The sequence below is a fragment of the Bombyx mori genome, chromosome 18 (genome assembly GCF_030269925.1).
Source record: "Bombyx mori chromosome 18, ASM3026992v2".
NCBI classification, from domain to species: Eukaryota; Metazoa; Arthropoda; class Insecta; order Lepidoptera; family Bombycidae; genus Bombyx; species Bombyx mori.
Window position 1 is genome coordinate 7,632,598 of NC_085124.1, and position 19,486 is coordinate 7,652,083.

The 19,486-nt window shown below is 41.9% G+C and overlaps 1 protein-coding gene across 2 annotated transcripts in view; it reads right to left on the reverse strand.

Moving 5' to 3' along the window:
* LOC101745721 (serine/threonine-protein kinase SIK2) overlaps nt 1–19,486 on the reverse strand; it is a 59,384-nt gene that overhangs the window by 7,668 nt on the left and 32,230 nt on the right. For both annotated transcript variants that reach the window (XM_062673682.1, XM_038017150.2), the window contains 3 exons: nt 18,467–18,582; nt 17,178–17,348; nt 16,651–16,774 (listed from right to left, as the gene is read on the reverse strand). In XM_062673682.1, coding sequence (XP_062529666.1) covers nt 16,651–16,774; nt 17,178–17,348; nt 18,467–18,582 — 411 coding nt within the window. The remainder of the gene's footprint in view (nt 1–16,650; nt 16,775–17,177; nt 17,349–18,466; nt 18,583–19,486) is intronic.

Genomic DNA, 19,486 nt, shown 5'->3' on the forward strand with positions numbered 1-19,486 from the left:
ATCGAAAATACGATATAATTACTTCCATGTGCCGAATGAGAATGACGCTCGTCGAGAGATAAATAAATCTCGTGCCGTAAATATAATCTTATGTAAATATTCTGTGCGCACCACACCGTCTTTACTTAGCGTTAACAAAACATAGTTTCAGTTAGAGTGACGAATTCGATTATAAATATTCGTTTTAACCGCACCCCAGCGCTCAAAATAGCCTGCGCTACCGAAGCATCCCAACGAAACACACTACGCATCAAGTAGAGTAATTTCGACGATACTATTTTATTTACCTTCCTTCACATCTTTCTAAAATAAAGTCGATGAGTAGTCGACTTTTTGCCAGGCGGTACTATTAATAATCGCTCGGACGCAAATATCGTGTGCTTCGCTTGACCATTGACGCAATCGAATGAAAAATGCGCTGTTATTATTTAATGAAAATGTGAAAAGTCGGGTGGGCGCCCACCCAATGGCGGCCATGTTGATGCTCCATGAACTTGTGCGACTTTACGCGCGTCCTCGCGTCTCTTGCGACGTAGGCACGGCGTCGTATTCGTGCCGCCGCACTGGTGGCACGCGCGGTTCTTACTCAAACATACATCACTACCGAGAATTTTCACAAAGTAATTTATTCTATAATTTAATTTTAGAATAGCCGCCTAGTATTTATCTTTATATTAATACGTGAAGCAAAAACTTTGCATCCCTTTTTACGAAAATTGCGCGGACGGAGGTGTATGAAATTTTCCACACTTATAAAGAATATAGAGAAGAAGTGCACAATGCTAATTTTTTTTTTAAATAATGCATAATAGATATTGTAAATTAATAAAGAAAACATTACCCACACTACCGTGTATTTTTGACACAACACATACATAAAAATATACTCTTTGCTTACTGTCAATTGGGAAACTTTTGTTATTGTTTGAAGTCTGTGGTCGAATTGAAAATAGATTAATATTGTTTGCCTTTAATATTATTGATCTATAGTGCAGTTTTGGCGAATACTGTGATTATATTATCGAAATATAATAGTGTTTGACAATAGAACCATAGTAATGTTTAAACTTATAATTTCAATTAATTATAGTCGAATCTCGACTACTGCGGGGCCATTAATCTATAAAATTGTCTGTAATTATCCCAGGATTTCTTTTGTTTTAACTACGAAGTCTCTTTAATTTCATCACAACATAAATTCAACTACTAATGTACTAAATTGTTACACACACTGTACACTGTAGTATATTAACGAAATAAGATACTGTTGACGTCATTATACGTATCCGTAGATTTGGCGTCAATCCCGTTCGATCCGCAGGTTATTGACAAATTATCATAGATTCTTATTGCGGAAGTATCTATATTTATAGCTTCAATTTTACCGACAATGTACATCGCAATACATTTACTTGTTTAAATACATTTTTTCTTGCGAATATATTTTTTCAAGTTTATTGGATTACAAGTTAGTAAGTGATGGTTGATGAAGTGATGCTTTAGGTGAATTGCAATCACAACAATAGTGCCTATTTCATTTCATTTTTAGAATCATAAGATCTACGTATCCAAAAAATTAGATATCTCTATCTACCCACACTCAAAATGTTAAAGTTCTAATTTTCATTTTATTTAAATGGCACATAACGATACCGCACAAAATAACAAAAAAAAATTGGCCTGAATTGCCCAGCTTTGCATTAATATGAAACGCTAATATTCCGGGACAAAGCGTATGACGTCAAGCCCGTCCGGACGAACGTTGTTGAAAGAAAATACATTTTTCATAATGTCCTTCGTTATGAACGGCACGCCAGCGCCTCGTGCGTAATACTCGCCTTTTTCGGAATTTTTCTCTAGCGTATGATTTTAGGCGGGCTATTTTAGACTTAGCGTGTTACTGTTTAAGCTATCACGGTTCCTGTAAATTACATGCATTCAAGTACCGTAATAACTATTTTATAATGCAATTTACATATTATAGATTTAACGATTAGACAGCTCGAATGAAATATGTTTAAAGTCTGAGCAATTTAAAGTGTATTTATACATCGTAATGAGGATTACTAACTCCATTTCCTACGAATGTTTTTTTGCACAAAACGCATTGCTTGTTAATCTAAATTCGAAAACATTGCCAGCATGCAAGCAAACTAATTCATATCGCAACAGAAAGGAAATGAGTGGAAATATGGAAAATGAACGCTGAGGAGAATTAAATTATGCATTCGAAATAAATCGTTCTAATTTTCAAGTGTTAATACCAAATTGTACGCACGCAATAATTTCTATTTCATAAAAAGACTAGACATATAAACAGTTGCGTGTAGAACGCTAGACTATAGACGACTCTGACATCCGTGACTATCACATTCCATCTAATTATTATTTTTACTATGTAAAATATAATAAGCCTCTCGCTCAGTGAGAAGACAATTTATATTTTAATATACCTCTTTATTAGGAACAAGTGCGTGTACTATTGTCTATTTATTTTCATTAAATAATTGATGACTTCACATAAAACAGCTTATTTAAAAGCCAATCGACGAGACATTAGGTAAACCAAACGATAATCGATACATCGACGACTGCATCGATAATCTTGAAATTCGTTACCGACATGACGTCTTCACGTGTTGATCACGTGTGCGATGTTAATTTTAATATTGGCACACTAATATATTCAGCAACAAATTCTTCTAAGTATTCTAATACTGATACCGTTTAAAATTACATTTAATAGAATATCTCATATTTCTGAAACTTTAAAGCTCGCCCCTATTTCATACTAAAATTACATATGAATAAAACTTTAACATGAAGTACAAATAAGGCAAATTTCCAAAATCGCAGAAGATGTGAGAATCTCAGAGGATATGGGATGGGTTCTACTCGAATTATGATTTTTTGGAAACACAAGCCGTCTGCTTCAATTTTTTCACTAGGTACACTAAAGAAGTTTTACTAAGATTGTATCAGTTCTAATCTACATTTAAATTTGAATGAAAAAATGTGATACAAACCTACATAGAGCATACAAAATGTAATTAGGATTTAACATATACTGTGTTTTGAGGTTATTTATGAAATGACAAAAAATATATTTTAATGGTGGTCAGTTCCAGTACTAGTTTTAAGCATATTTTCTGCGAAGTAATTTGGAGACCGACGGACGTCGTCAAAACTTTTGTTTGCAGCAAACTGTGGCATACGGCTTAGGGTAAAAAAGGCATTTCAGTACTTGAAGGTTTGTTGACTTTACTTTAAACGGTGTTGTTAGGTTTTTATCTTTATCAAAGCCCATTTAAATATAGTCGTGTTCGTAATGCAAACGGTTTCATCCCGACCGAGTCCAATCCTCTTTCCTTTATCGCTGCCAAAGGTCTCCTAAGCCGCCTGATATTAAGTAGTTACCGCGGACAATGGACACCGGCAATACCATTGACGCACCCAGACCGCAACCTACCGTAAAAACTATTATATAACGGAACGTAATTTCCGAACGTGCGATACCGCCCCCGCCGCCGCCTTACCGCCCGCTGAAACAGAGCTCTCTGAGCGCGAAAACACACGCCCTCAGCGCGCGCGACGACGACCAGTAAAATATTGCGAGTCTTAGTTTAAGTGTACGATTCTCAACTCATTTTGTATTTTATTTTAGTTATTGTGTCGCTTTTATATTAAAACCTCATACCAAATCGGCGTAAACATTATTTCTATATCATCTTCGCCAACAGCCCGGAACAACGAACTCACGAAAACTCACAAAAGCCCGCCAGTCGGACTTGTAGTGTTAAAAATGGCGCCCGAACGTTTAGCTGTGAAGTGATATTTATATGAAATTATTGTGCCTACATGAACGATTTGTGTTTTCCTGACTTTACCGACTAAACCGTCGTCAAATAATGCCGCCAAAGAAGATGCCGAATTCCGAGGAGCGCGACGCGAGAGCCGCGTCGCCGCCCCACGCGCCGTCGAGTGACGCGCCGCCCGCCAGTGTTTGCTTCCGCTCGGAAGACATCACCATGCTGATCGACACCCTTCAACGAACGCAGCTAGACGCGTTCCGGGAGCTGTTAGATAGCGTCAGGCAGTCGGCGACTCCTACATTCGACCATCGGCCCGCCAACAACTTCAGCCGCTGCAAATCTGTATTCAGCGGACGCGCAGACGAGTCAGTAGAAGGTTTTATCGACGCAATAGAATCTTACAGAGACGCCGCCAATGTTCCCGATGACGTAGCCGTAAAAGGCATCTCCATGTTGCTTACACACACCGCCGCTACCTGGTGGCAGGGTATCAAGCATCAAGTTTCTACATGGGAAGACGTCATCTCAAATCTACGAAGTGCTTTTGGTGATCGCCGCCCACCCCACAGAATTTATGTCGACCTATTCGCAGACGGCCAGCAGCCTATGGAGAAAACCGATCTGTTTGTCGCCAGGGCTCGAGCACTCCTCGCGAAGCTACCTCGAGGCGACCTATGTGAAAAAGTGGAGCTTGATATGATATACGGATTACTGCATCATAAAATTCGTAAACGCCTTCGTAGAGAGGAAATCACCAGTTTCAATGTTCTCCTGCAAAAAGCACGAAGTATTGAGGATTCTACGAAAGAAGCGCATACTTCAAACGCCGTCGCCGAGACATCAAAGGGTGCCGCCGCCGCCGCCCGCGCTCGACTCGAGCCGCCGCGGCCTGCAACGCAGCGTGTACCTACGGCCGCTGTAGAAGTTTCCCTGCGCCAACGTTCGTCAGGCGATAACGCCGACGCCACTCCGACCGCCGAAAAACCCAAGAAACGTCGATACTGTGTTTATTGTAAAAGTTACGGTCATACGCGTGATCAGTGTCGTAAATTGTTATTAAAACAAACCGCGAATGACAGTAACGATAACGTAGTTAGTAAAGTAAATAATATTAAATGTTACGGTTGCGGCGCGAGCGGAGTCATACGTTCTAATTGTTCCAAATGTAGTTCAAATTTTAGCGCGGTCGATTTTATTCAAATACCGCGAACGCGATCGCGAAGTACAACGACCGCTGAGACATCAGCTGTTGGTAAGTCGTCCGTCCAGGTGAGTAATTTGGCAAGTTTACCTATGGTTTTTACTGGGGCTGTACCTGACTTGTTTTTATCCAGTAGTGTTCATACCGAGCGCCCAAATTATGTTAAGTCATCGCTACACACTGCTCAGCCAAGTTTGGTATCATGTAATAATGTAAGTACACCCCCCGTAAATAATAATTTTGCCCGTAAATGTAATGTAAACTCGTCCCATAAACGTGTTGATAAACAAATTATTTCAAATTTGCCGCGTTCCGACGATACGCCTTTGTTTACATACTTATCTCGTCCTGTTAAGCAGGGGGAATGTTTTAACCGCACTCATGTACCTAGCGAATTGAAATCAGTATCTCCTAGGGAATTTTGTGTTAATCAGTGCGTCGTAAATAATAGACATAAATGGAAAACGAAACGTTCTCGTCAGTGCCTGTCACGTGGTCTGTCACCGAGTAGGGCGACCATGATTTTTTCAGGACAAAACCAGGAATTCGATAATAAAAGTAGGGTGACCAAAATTTTTTCAGGACACAACCTGGAAATTTGTACACCGGTTAAGGGGACCACAAATTTTAATTGTGATAGTTTTGTCACCTTTTCGTCTGTAACTTCTTCGCAAAATGGCAACGCGCGGCGACCTATTTTAGGTATAGAGATTTTAGGAATCCGAGGTAGGGGTTTAATCGACACCGCAGCCAAGCGAACTGTTGCCGGTTCTTCACTCTACGCCCTACTGCAACAGCATAATCAACCTTTTGTGCGTAGTTCTATGCGTGTTAAGCTCGCCGATGGTTCAATGCAAACAAGACAAATGCTGACAACGACACTTGACGTGAAGTTATTACCGTGTAAAGTTATTCCCATGGAATTTGTCGTATTTCCGGACGCCCAGGATAATGACACATTATTGGGTGTAGACTTTTTAGTAGCAGCTGGTTTAGCCATCGACTTCCATACTTCGACATGGCGCTACCATGGTTCTGAACGAGTTTTTCCATTGGAGTTCGAGTACTCTAGTGACCTCACGCCTTGTTCTGCTGCTGATTTCTTAAGAGAAGACGAGGGAACTATGCCGTGTCCTCCAGAGCGTTAACCGCCTAGCTTCTTTTCTGCAGTGCAACGAGGATGTCTTCAGACCAGGGGGAGCCCCAATGCCTTACGCTGAACATCATCAGGATGATAGGAAGTAGCAAACCGACAAAATTCAGTTCTCTGGTCCCAGTTACCAAGTAGGTGATCTAGTCCTTCTCTCTACGCACTTGTTAAGTGATGCCGCCAAAGGTAGAACGAAGAAGTTCATGCCTAAGCGTGACGGACCCTACCAGATTAGTAATATCGTTAGTCCTACTACCTATGAGGTTACTGATTTGAATTCGCAGGTTTTAGGGAAATTTCATGCTTCTCATTTGAAGCCGTATCATAATCAAACCGGTCAGGTCTCAGCTCCAGTACAGCCTCGACGCCTGCGTGGACGGCCCCGCCTTGTTGTTTCTGCCGAGCCACCAACGAGGCGTTCTAGTGACTCGGAGGGGGAGGATATAACGGAACGTAATTTCCGAACGTGCGATACCGCCCCCGCCGCCGCCTTACCGCCCGCTGAAACAGAGCTCTCTGAGCGCGAAAACACACGCCCTCAGCGCGCGCGACGACGACCAGTAAAATATTGCGAGTCTTAGTTTAAGTGTACGATTCTCAACTCATTTTGTATTTTATTTTAGTTATTGTGTCGCTTTTATATTAAAACCTCATACCAAATCGGCGTAAACATTATTTCTATATCATCTTCGCCAACAGCCCGGAACAACGAACTCACGAAAACTCACAAAAGCCCGCCAGTCGGACTTGTAGTGTTAAAATTATCATTTTATTTACATACTAGCTGGTCTGACAGCCGTTGTCCTGTTCAATTTTCAACAATATCGGTCTATCGAAAATTCGAAGTTTCTAGAAAGCTTTTCCCGTTTTTTTCCCAAAACCTTATCCCGATTATTAAATTCAATTCAAAATCAGCTTTATTGCTTTTATTTTATGAACTAATTTCAGTATTTGTAATACTTTGGAGATATGTCAAGCTGAATTATTAAATGTGATTGTCAAAGCCAGCGTTCCGTAAACGTGCTTACGCCTGCGGGAAATAAACAAACAAGCCTTGAATATGATTGAATCACAACCAAACTATGTACTTGCAACATCTCGGTTGTAGTTGATAATAGTAATTGTTGTGTAATATAAAGTGTTTTGTAGACAATACATTTCGTATTCGAACAACACCGTAGCAAATCTCTATATATAAAAATGAATTGCTGTTCGTTAGTCTCGCTAAAACTCGAGAACGGCTGGACCGATTTGGCTAATTTTGGTCTTGAATTATTCGTGGAAGTCCAGGGAAGGTTTAAAAGGTGAGAAAATATAAAAAAGCTCGGAATTATATAAAAACAAACAATTTTGTTTTTCCTTTGATGTGTCCCCTTGATGTGTCTTTTATTTATCGATTGAGGCACTACGAAGTCTGCCGGGTCAGCTAGTAGTCAATAAAAGCGTTAACAAACAAACAAACAATGTTACAAGTTGTTAACTAAAAAAAGTATGATATCCAAATAATCGTTTTGTGGAATTTCATATGTGAACCTCGAATAGAGTTTCTCATTGTTATTCTTATCATATGTCATAAATTATCTAACCTGATCATTATTTATTCTTTTTAGTTAAACTAGTTTCGTCCCAGACAAAATTTAAACATAAACATTAACGTTCCAATATTCAGATTTATTAATGTATTAAATTTTCTCTTGTCTTTTATATTTTTACTTATAAAAGGGGAGATTAATCTTCATGCCATTAAGGCTTCGTCACTATCTACTGAACAAAACGAAAACAAAATAAAATCGGTGATAAACATATGTAATTCAAAAATAATTGAACTGTTTTGTCTGTACATAAATATGTAATGAAATCTTAATATTTATATTGTACTTAGGAAGAAAATTTCGTAAATAAAGAATGAACTGACAAATGGGATCATTGTGTGAACCATTAATAACATATTCGAATATTTTACTGGTAGTGGGTAGTCTCGTGAGTCCGCACGGGTAGGTAACACCACTCTGCCTCTTTCTGCTCTGAAGCAGTAATGCATTTAGGTTTGAAGGGTGGGGCAGTCGTTGTACTCTCAAAACGGAGACCTCAGAACTCCTTAGACCTTATGGGCTCCTACCCACCTATATAAAAAAAAAGGACCATTTCAACTCCATAACGACCGTATGAATGACAGTAAAAAATATTTTAATAAAAACATTCAATGGAACAGCATCTATTATATTTATATATTCTTATTCTTTTATTTTGTCTAATTTCAATCGGTTTCATCGTTAAAAAATTGTTACAACAACAACAACATTATGTTTACTAAAGTTTGTTCTTCATTTTGACCTTCGTTTACGGAGTAACGCGGCAAAGGGGGTAACAGGTTAACACGAATAGCAAAGTAGGTATAGTTATTAAGCCATAGAGCTTTTTTTTTTTTTTTTTTTTTATGATTGAGAGATTACTGGTGGCCCGGAGGCCTTTCCAGCTTCACCAGGACAGGTGGGCGAGCAAAGGCTCAGCCAGGAGGGGTGGGATTTGCTAATAACTGCCCGAGCGCCTCCGAAGGAGACCTAACAACTCAAGAGCAGTTGCTTCGCGAATGAATCTACTACCGGATCGGAATCGCGACCCACTGAGAAGATCCGGCGAGAAACTCAGCGGGCTGATGCATGGGTTAGGCTGCACGTCGACCTCTTTGTCGAGTTCGACGAGTACGGTTACCGGGGTTCCTCAGCCTGCTCCTAGTGTTAGAGCTGAAGGTATCTAATGCAAGAGTTATTGGATCTGATGGATCCGTAAGGACGTGTCTAGGGCGACGACGGTGACTTGCTCCTGCGTGATCAGGATTCGGGGAATAGTCAGCGGCGGCAACGATAAGGCGATTATCATGACGCATAGCCTTATCGAAGTAACGTTCCGACACTGACTTCATGTGTTTGCGGATCGATTCGAGGCCCAGGTCGTCGTGTAGGTCGACGTTCCTCACGAACCACGGAGCCCCGACGGCTAACCTGCAAAAGCGGGATTGTAGGGATTGGAGGGTGTCTATGTGTGTGCGGGCCGCGTGAGCGAACACCACACTAGCGTAAGTCATGACGGGCCTTATGCAAGTTTTGTAAAGTGTCACCTTGTTCCGAAGGGACATTTTACTCCGCTTACAGATCATGGGATAGAGTCTGCCGAGAATAAATGCGGCACGATCGCGGACTGTTTTTATATGCGGGCGGAATGTCATGGATGCATCCAGGGTGACTCCCAGGTACTTGACCTTCCTAGCCCAGGGTATAGGTTGGCCGAAGAGGGTGATCGGGGGTGTGATATTTCTCCTCCTAATGCGGGAGGAAATGAGCGGTGAGTTTCCCCTTTGAAATAACACTGCTGTGCTTTTCGCTGGGTTGATGTCTATGCGCCATTTTCGGAACCACTGTCCGAGGGTTAACGCTGCACTCTGGAGCTTACTCGCGATTAGGGACTTGTTTCTACTTGAGTAGTAAACGGTTGTGTCGTCAGCGAATAAGGCTAGCTGGGTCGGCGGCGACCGGGGAATATCGTTAATAAATAAACTAAATAGGAGCGGAGAGAGAACGGAGCCTTGCGGGACTCCAGCCGTGAGTGGTCGCGGGGAGGAGCGGGTTCCCTCTACTCGATATCGAAAAGAGCGGTTAGACAAGAAGTCTCGTATGATGAGCACGAGACTGTCCGGTACGCCCATGTTGAAAAGTTTGAAAATCAAACCGTTGTGCCAGACTTTGTCGAACGCTTTTGCGACGTCGAAGAAGAGGGCTCCCGTGTAGATCGGTTTTGGTCGGTTAAGTCCTACAAGAATGTGCTCCGTGAGGCGGTGCACCTGTTGTACGCATGAGTGATTTGCACGGAATCCGAATTGTTCATCGATGAGAATGCCCTTTGATGAGACGAAGTCTCTGAGGCGTTTGTAGAGCAGACGCTCATACAGTTTGCCCAGAGACATGAGGAGGCTAATCGGGCGGTAACTCGTCGGATTATTTTTTGGTTTACCGGGTTTGTGTATGCCGATAACGTCCGCTTCTTTCCACACCGCGGGAAAGATACAGTTAGCCATAGCGGCATTGAAAATAGATGCCAACATCACGATGAGTTGGATGGGTAGAAGTTTAATAACGCGGTTAGATATACCGTCGGAACCGGGAGCCTTGCGAGGACGTAGGTCTTTGATCAGGTCTTTAACTTCCATTGGGGTGACGGGTGGTAACGCATCCGAGGGTGGCAAGGAGGCTCTGCGTTCTACCTCACTGTCTACTAATTCTACATGAACAGGGTCCGCGGATTGAATGCTGGGCGTGCACTGGGTTTGCAATGTATCGGCTAGCAGCTCTGCTTTTTCGTCATCATCAAACGCCGCGAGTCGACCTGAGGGGCCTACGAGGGGGGGCATAGTTACAACCGTATCCGATTTGAGAGTACGAGCTAAGCGGTAGTAAGACCTTTGAGAGGGCGCGAGTCTTTCTAAGAAATCAGACCATCTGGCATCTCGGACTTCGGCGATGCGAGACTTTACGTCGCGTTGTAGGGCACGCATTCGAGTACGATTTTCCGCGGTAGGATACCTGTCGTAGGCGCGTATCGAGGCGTTCTTAGCTCTGAGGAGTTCCCTAATATCGTCGGGCAATTTGAAGCGGTGAAGGAAGTCCTCCGCTACAACTTGCTTCGATGACCTATCTAATGTCGAGGTAATGTGTGACGTTAGGATGTCTATGGCTTCAGCGGTATCCTGAAGAGACGGGGTAGAGTCCGGGCTAAACGGGAGCGATGGTGGATCAGATTCAGCCAGGCTGATGCCCAGCGTGTGCCAATCCACCACAGTCCTCGTGACGGAAACGGAATCGGGAGCGCGACCGAGCTTCATAACGACGGGACGGTGGTCTGAATCTAACTCTGAAACTACTTCGATCGAGTGTAAGCGCAGAGCTACGTTTTTTAATAACGCTATGTCGAGTATATCCGGGCGATGCGCGATATTTAGCGGGTAGTGAGTCGGGGTTAGCGGAGCGATGATATCGAAGGCGAGATCATCGACTAACGCGTCGAGCCGCCTGCCATTAGGGGTTGTGGTGTGAGAGTTCCATCTGATGTGTTTACAATTTAGGTCGCCCGCCAGAATGACAGAGCTTCCCATGCTGAGCAGCGCCTCGATATCACTGCTTAGAACGATCTTATCCGGTGGAAGATAAACGGACGCGATAACGATCGGCGCGTGTCCCGTCAGTGAGATTCGGCATACTGATGCTTCGATGTTAACGAGCGCGGGGGGATCGAGCGGGATGCAGTGCAAGGCTCTTCTGTAGTAGATGACGGTACCACCACCACGAGCAGTGAGCCTGTCGTTCCTAACCATGTTATAGTTCGCGATTTTAGGGTCGCGGCGCGCGGGCTTGAGTAGAGTCTCCTGTACTAAAAATATGTCAATTTGATGGTCACGCAAAAAATCACAAACCTGATCACGTTGATTTGCGAGACCGTATGCGTTAAAAAATCCTATCGTTACGGATAGGGGTTTCAGCCTACTTTTGTACGCCATTGATTACCGGCGGAGTGAGGGGAGGACGTACGTATTTAACGACGCGTATACGTCGGCGTATTCTTGCACAACGGCGATGAAGTGCTGTGCAGTGGAGGCGGCGCGGATGGCGTCACCTAAAGCGTTAACGCGCTCAAAGTTAATCGATTGAAAGAAGTCGATCGCTAGAGCAAGATTGTCGGACGCTGTCGGAGGGCAATTCGCGGGGGAGGGGCGTATCGCGGGGGTGGGACGAGTCGCGGGGGCGGGACGAATCGCGGAGGAGAGAGTTGTAGCCGTGTTCGTGTACGGCAGCGGTTTCGCCCAGGCCGAGCCACTGGGCACCGGCGCCGGAACGAACGCTGGCTTAGCCTGCGACACAGAGGGTGCCGAGGCTTTGATGTCTGGGTGGGAAGCTCGGAGGCGGTTTTGGCGGGCAACGCGGCGATTTATTTTCGGGGCTCGGGGGCACCCGCGGTAATTTGCGGGGTGACCCTGTGTTCGACACAGGACGCAGCTAGGCGGTTCCGTCGCGGTTTTTTGATCGCGAGTGCATAGGGCCGTAGCGTGATCGCCTAAACACTTGACGCATCGGGGTCGCGCGTGACAGTTACGGGAAGAATGCCCGTACAGTTGACAGTTATGGCACTGGCTAGGAGTGCCTTTTTTATGGGGGGCTTCGACGGCGATACCGGAGAGTCTACAGACGGTCCGTATGTTAAAAATTTGCTTACCCTCGGGGGTAGGCTGGAGGGCGACTAGAACCATATTATATGGCTCCCTACCGCGGCCGGTGTGCATGCGGTGCACTGAATTTACTGGTAGGCCTTGTTCCAGAAGGTCGGCCTTGACGAGTTCGGCATCCAACTCTTTAGGGATGCCACGTATGACGGCACGAAGTTCGCGCTCCTCCTGGAGCGTATACGTATGGAAACTTATACGCTCCTTACGGAGGTAAGAAGAGAGAGCCCTATGGTCGTCGGGTGTTTGAACCTTAATTTGAATGCCGTTCGCGAGGTTACGGGCATTCGTGAAATTAATATTTTTGGCCTTAAGGGCCAGGGAAACTCGTTCCCAGGCTGCCTTCTCTTGAAGGATTACCGGGGGAGGGGCTTGGATTTTCTTTTGTACTACCGGACGCGGCGACGGTGTAGCACGGGCAGGGGGAGCAACGGGGGTCGGTGGACGGAGGCGCGACGCGTTCGCGGCTCTGCTTACTTTGGCGGCCGCGGGAGCTCGGGCTTCCGCAGCGCGCCTCTTACCTTTTTGGACTACTGTGAATCCATCAGTCGAGGAGGCGGGGGAAGGATCGACCTCCATGTCCGACTCCGAGTCGGATGAAGAGGAGGGCGCGGGCGACCCGCAGGCGGGCGTTTTAGAGGGCGCGGGGTTGACGGTCGCGACGGAGGCCACGGACAATTGCTCGGGGGCAGAGGACGGCGCGGGCGCGACGGAGGCTGCGGATGAACGCGTGGACGCGACGTGTGCTGCGGATGAGCGCAGGGCTGGAACCGAGACCGCAGCGATCGACGCGGGAGCTTTGCTCGCGAGTATTGGGGACACTGGAGCGGCGGGCGCGACGGAGACCGCTTCTGAGTTCGCGGCGTGATTGGCCTTAAATTCTAAAAATTCGGCCGATAATGTCGGGTACCTCAGACGGAGGAATTCCGCGAACAGATCGATCGTGGACTCCATTGTAACTGTCACGGGCCCAGGGGGGGCTACCCCGGGACTTAAAACACACTCGCCTTACGGCGAGGCCCCAATATTATAATAATCACGATTAATTACGGCACACAACCGTCCGCTTACAAACGGGCCACTAAGTTGCCGAACGAATTCCAGGAATTTAGGGGTCCGCCCGTTCACAAACGGCGGTGCGACGCAATTAGCACAGGTAGTCACTTCCGAGAAAACACTTGGACGCCAGATGTGCCACGAACCGAGGTCGGGCGATCGAACGAACAATGAGCACGTCAGCACGCGGCGAGTGCTTGGATCGGAATGCCATAGAGCTATGATGCTCTCCGGTACCCGGTAAAATACCATTTTATATTTCATTGTTTAAACATTACATATTTAAGGCGATGAATTAGGTAGTATTAATCTAAATATGCAGTGATAAATATATTGATACAAGACACCAAACCTTTCCTGAGCTATCGATATACGAAAGTAAATTCATCTCACACTGATTCTAGCATCTAGCCTAGTAGTATTGTTAGCCCGTAACTATATACCACAATATCTATTTATCTCGTAATTGAAGGATAAGCAGGCATTTTGGTATCTAAGTATAAAGTTTTTGATATTTTTCTAGACGTAATACTAAAATGTCCAGAATGTACCACGCTTATTATTTCCACAAATGAGTATATTTCACGTTAGTCTCTTAGTTTTCTCAAGTTTTGTATTAGAATTAAAACGAAACATTTATTAATAGTTTAACCAGCATTTCTTGAGCTTAATTTAATTTATGGAATGTCGTGTCGATGCAAATGCAATGCGATGCGAATGCAAATGTGTACCCTAACCTTTTTAGCGAATTCGTTTGATTTTATTAAACACTCATTTTGTAAGACAACTAACTTGAACAATCATAGACATTGATTGCCCTTTTATATTCGAATAGAGTGACTTTGATTTGTCATCCAGACACAATCACCGTGAATTGATCTAGTAACTTTTGATCGCGAAGTTCACAGACCTCTGGATAAGTACCTACATTTATAAAGAAATTGGGACCATGTGTTTACCTGTTATCAAGCAAATGCAATAAATATATTTTAAAAACGTCTCAGTTTCAGTCGATTCAGTCATTCGTGTGACCACGAAAACTGAACAGTACCTATTAAAAACTTCGAAAACAACATAATGACATTATTAACCAAAACATTAAACCGCAAAAGTAGTTTTGTTTCCATGACTCGTAAAATCCAATGGAAATATCATCATAGATACGCTTAATCACCAGTAGGTACATACTCTTTATTCGAAAAAGAAAAAAATAACATGTTTCTACGAATTACATGTATGTTTAATTTTATAGCGATTACAGAAATGGAAAAGATGCTTGCGTCATTTAAGCGAATCTTTTAATGCCTTACCTAAACTATATAAGTGTTAAAGTTATTAAACAGATGTGCGAGCAAATGCTCATCCAGGGATTTTTTGTGTTATTAGAGCATGAAACACTCATATAAGACAGGGACAAATATACTCGACTACTACAAATGTCAAATATCTCTCGATTCCAACGGATATAAAGCGTGCTGGACTCGTGATCGGTGTCTTCCAATAAACGCAAGAACTTCCGAAATTTTTATTTTATGAGAAACTGACTCTTCCGTACTTTCAAAGTCGTGCTTCAAATGTGTTTTATGAAATAGCTTATATTGTACCTACTAGCTGTAGCCGTCCGGTTCGCTGGGCATTTAAAATTAACATTATCATTTCTCACCCCCACAAAGATTCTCATCATTAACGCCCCCGCAACTGGTGTAGGGAGTCCAATACTCATATAAATATTAGCCTATCCATTAAGTACATGTATTTTCTACATGGATACCAAGTTTCAAGTCAATCGGATGCATGGTTCAGTAGTTATAATGGTACATCCGTAAAAACCACTAGATTTATATTAGTATAGATACTTTGGGAAGGCTTAGACAACAAAGGAAAGATCTTCCACCAAGCGGGTGATATTTTGCTCGGTAGACCGACGGTCCGAATGTTGTTGTTTAGAACTTGTATATATGCAAGCTTATCTTGAAAATGTCGTAAGCGAGATTCAGACATCTGTCAATTATCTTGCGTTGTATGATGGCTACCCGCCACAATACTACAAATAACTATACCTTTGCCAGTGCACGGCGACTTGTACAGCATTCAAAACGATTTATTAAAAATCTGAAGCTTAGTAAAAAAAAAAACAGTGTAAAGAATTTAAGAGTAGGCATGCTCTAGTCCTTGGATGCATGATTGAACATGATGACGCAAACGACCGCTAGCTTATCGATTTCATTATTTTTTTATCTTAAACGTCCGCGTGTATATACATAACATACATACATAACAACATTTACATATATCTATCTGCCTACTACTGTAAGTGACGTATCGATAATTTATAATTGATGCTTAAAAAATGTGTTCAAAAAAAATATGCTTTCCCATGTTAATTAAAGAAAATTCGTTTATCAGCTTGCTGTATGTATAATAACATTGTGATCATTTATTTACACCATACTCATATTAAAAAACTAAGGTGAGACGTTAAAACGTATTTTTAATACTAATATAACCAGACAACTCATTCAATACTGCGAGTAGGTACATACAATACAATATACGTTCTATCATTAACGACCAAACACTAAATTGTCAGGTAAAGGACATCTCTGACGTGTCGTCGGTATCTACCAATACCGGCTTAAGATAAGAAATCGTGAAGAAAACATTAAAGCCGTCATTCTAGAGCACACAGTTATGTGGACATACGTCATACTCTTACATGTCACAAGGTTTTAAAAAACAATAATATCATTTGTGTTTTTATCGTTAACAAATTACGATACTTTCCTGTCAGAAAATAATAATTAAGTTATTATACTATACTATCTTCTCTATATATAAAAATGAATTGCTGTTCGTTAGTCTCGCTAAAACTCGAGAGCGGCTGGACCGATTTGGCTAATTTGGGTCTTGAATTGTCTGTGGAAGTCCAGAGAAGGTTTAAAAGGTAGATAAATATGAAAATTCTCGGAATTAAATAAAAATAACAATTTTGTTTTTCCTTTGATGTGTCCCCCGTCGGACGGATTCCTTTTGTGTGTTTTAAGTTTATTTTATGCAAAAGCTTAGGTCTTTTATTTATCGATTAAGGCACTACGAAGTCTGCCGGGTCAGCTATATACTATAAATTATACTATACTATACTATAAATTATTGAGTCGCTTACCTTCACTCATGAAATAGGGTATCCTGAATCTGCCTGACAGCACTCTATCTCGTAGTGATTGAAGTGTAGATCCATCGAAGGGCAGGGCACCACACACCAACACGTACAACACTACTCCCAGACTCTGTGATTAAAATGTCTAATTAGAAAGGAACGAACTAAAAAAATGAAATCACTTGATAAAATTACGATCTAAGGTGATAGGTATATGAGTTAAATCTTTGATAATTACGAAAAAAATATTACTATTTTTGAGTTTAAAAGAATTAAGCAGATATTTCCTACGACAGTAGTAACTAATTTTAAAAGTTATAAACTAATCACGTGCTTAACATTTAATTTTAGTCTGATCGTTTACAATTCGCTGTCTGTTGAACTTTAGTTAAATTCAAATAGAATAATATTATTTATTTATAAAAACAAGAATGAAATAGCTACAGGTGACATTTTCATTTGGCGTCGTAAAACCCGAGCTCTGTGTGATATAAAAAACGAATATTGAATAATGTAGAATCGTAATATCGTACCCAAATATCTATTTCGGGGCCTGTATATCTTTTCCCTTCAAATACTTCTGGAGCGGCATAAGGTGGAGAACCACACCACGTGGCCAACAATTCCCCCGTGGCGTAGTAATTACTGAATCCAAAATCAGCAATCTTGATGTTCATATTCGCATCCAGCAGCAAATTCTCCGCCTAAATAGAAAAAGTTTTCGTTCGTATATACAAAAGAAAGTCGATAATTCGATAAAACTCCCGAATACAAATCAGCTTGAATCACGGAAACGGGAAAAATTCAAAAACATTTCAGATTCTATCGTCGTTCATCAAGGAAATAAATTTATTGAGTTACTTCTAGGAATGAGGGTCACGCATGAATTCTTATGAATCCGTAAAATTCATATTTCTGCTACGATATTACTTTAACGTTCCATACGTTAACATGGGTACAAGGGCGGATCCAGCTTTGACGCCAGGAGGGGGTCACATAGTCGTGGGCAAGTTAAGAACTTATGATTTAATTTTGATAACAATAGATAATAAATAAAACATTATGTTCTTCAATTAGTCCAAGTTAGTTCAAGTCCTGGAACTAGCTCAGGGGGGGTCATGACCCCCCCCTGGATCCGCCGTTGCATGGGTAGATGTGACGGCAGCAAATCTGCAGTTAAGTGTTAATCGGAGCTAAGCGATAGATGACCACAAAGTTTACGTATACAGACCAAGAATCTAAGAAAAGTATCAGATACGATCTTTGTGTGATGTGATGAAAGAATCAGATACGATCCTAATGTGAACAATCTTGTACACATTATATGAGATCATTTTGTATGCCATATTCACGTCTTCCTTATAAAGCATCATAATAAAAACCGTTCTCTAGGCACGTTTATAAAGCACATTTGTCGTGTGTTATAAATCCTTTTTTTTATTGTTTAGATGGGTGGACGAGCTCAAAGCCCATCTGGTGTAAAGTGGTTACTGGAGCCCATAGACATCTACGACGTAAATGCGCCATCCACCTTAAAATATAAGTTCTAAGGTTTCAAGTATAGTTACAACGGCTGCCCCACTCTTCAAACCGAAACGCGTTACTGCTTCACGTCAGAAATACGCAATGTGGTGGTACCTACCCGCGCGGACTCACAAGCGGTCCTACCACCAGTAAATCCTTTGTCACGAATTATTTTCCTGAAGTATTCAGCTAATTAAATATTATTTGAGCGATTAATATAATTAAGATCCAACTAGATTGTTTCATTTCCAGTTAGAATTAAGTAGGAAAATTACACGATACATCAATATGAAGTTACCTTGAGATCTCGGTGTACGATTCGCCTTTCGTGGCAGTATTCTACAGCTGATAAAATCTGCCAGAACTTGCGTCTAGCTGCCTGTTCTGCCATTCGACCATACCTCGCAATGTAGTCTGTGAAAAAAACTCCATTATTCATCTCTAATTTATTAGTAATCTTGAACTTAGTCAAAAGTATTAAGCGGTAGGCAGCAGTTTGGCTCTGCCCCTGGCATTGCTGAAGTCCATGGGCGACGGTAACCACTCACCATCAGGTGAGCCGTATGCTCGTCTGCTTACAAGGGCAATTAAAATAATAATAATAATAATAATTTAATCCCCTTATTATAACCATAGCCTTATTTTCGTAATATAAGTGCAGCAATAAAAAAAGTGTCATCACAATCTTAATCATTGCTTTTGTCGTACAAAGCTAAATTGTACCGACTATAAAGTCAATACCAGATACGTGTATTTATTTGGAACTTCATTTTAATTCATTAAATGGAATGAAAATTCATTTTAATTCAATCAATTAGTATGTACAAAAATATTTTTACACTGAACTATACAATTGATCATAACAATGATTTATTAAGAAAGCTACATCACGTGAAACTTAAACTTTCCAAAAAAGGAAAATCTTCTATTACACCGAAGGAACCATTTGAAGCACTTTGAGCGATTATGATAAAAATGTATTATAATATTAACAGTAATGCAAAACACTTTTATAAGTTACCAAAATCAGCATACTCTATATTGATGTGATTTGTAGACAGGTACACATTACTATTAAAAAAAAAAAACAAATATGTGTGTGTGCCTTGGAATATTCTCGAAAAACGAGTTTATCCAAATACATTTTCAGAGTTGAATAACGCTCACAAAATGCCTTTGCACGTGGCATATCTTTATGACGCGAACATTGTTTCATCATTCGTGTACATTAGTCTCGTAAATTTTAGTTTGCGATTCACAATCTTATTATTCAACAGTGAATTTATTCGGGACGCAAATGATAATTTCTTAACGAAAT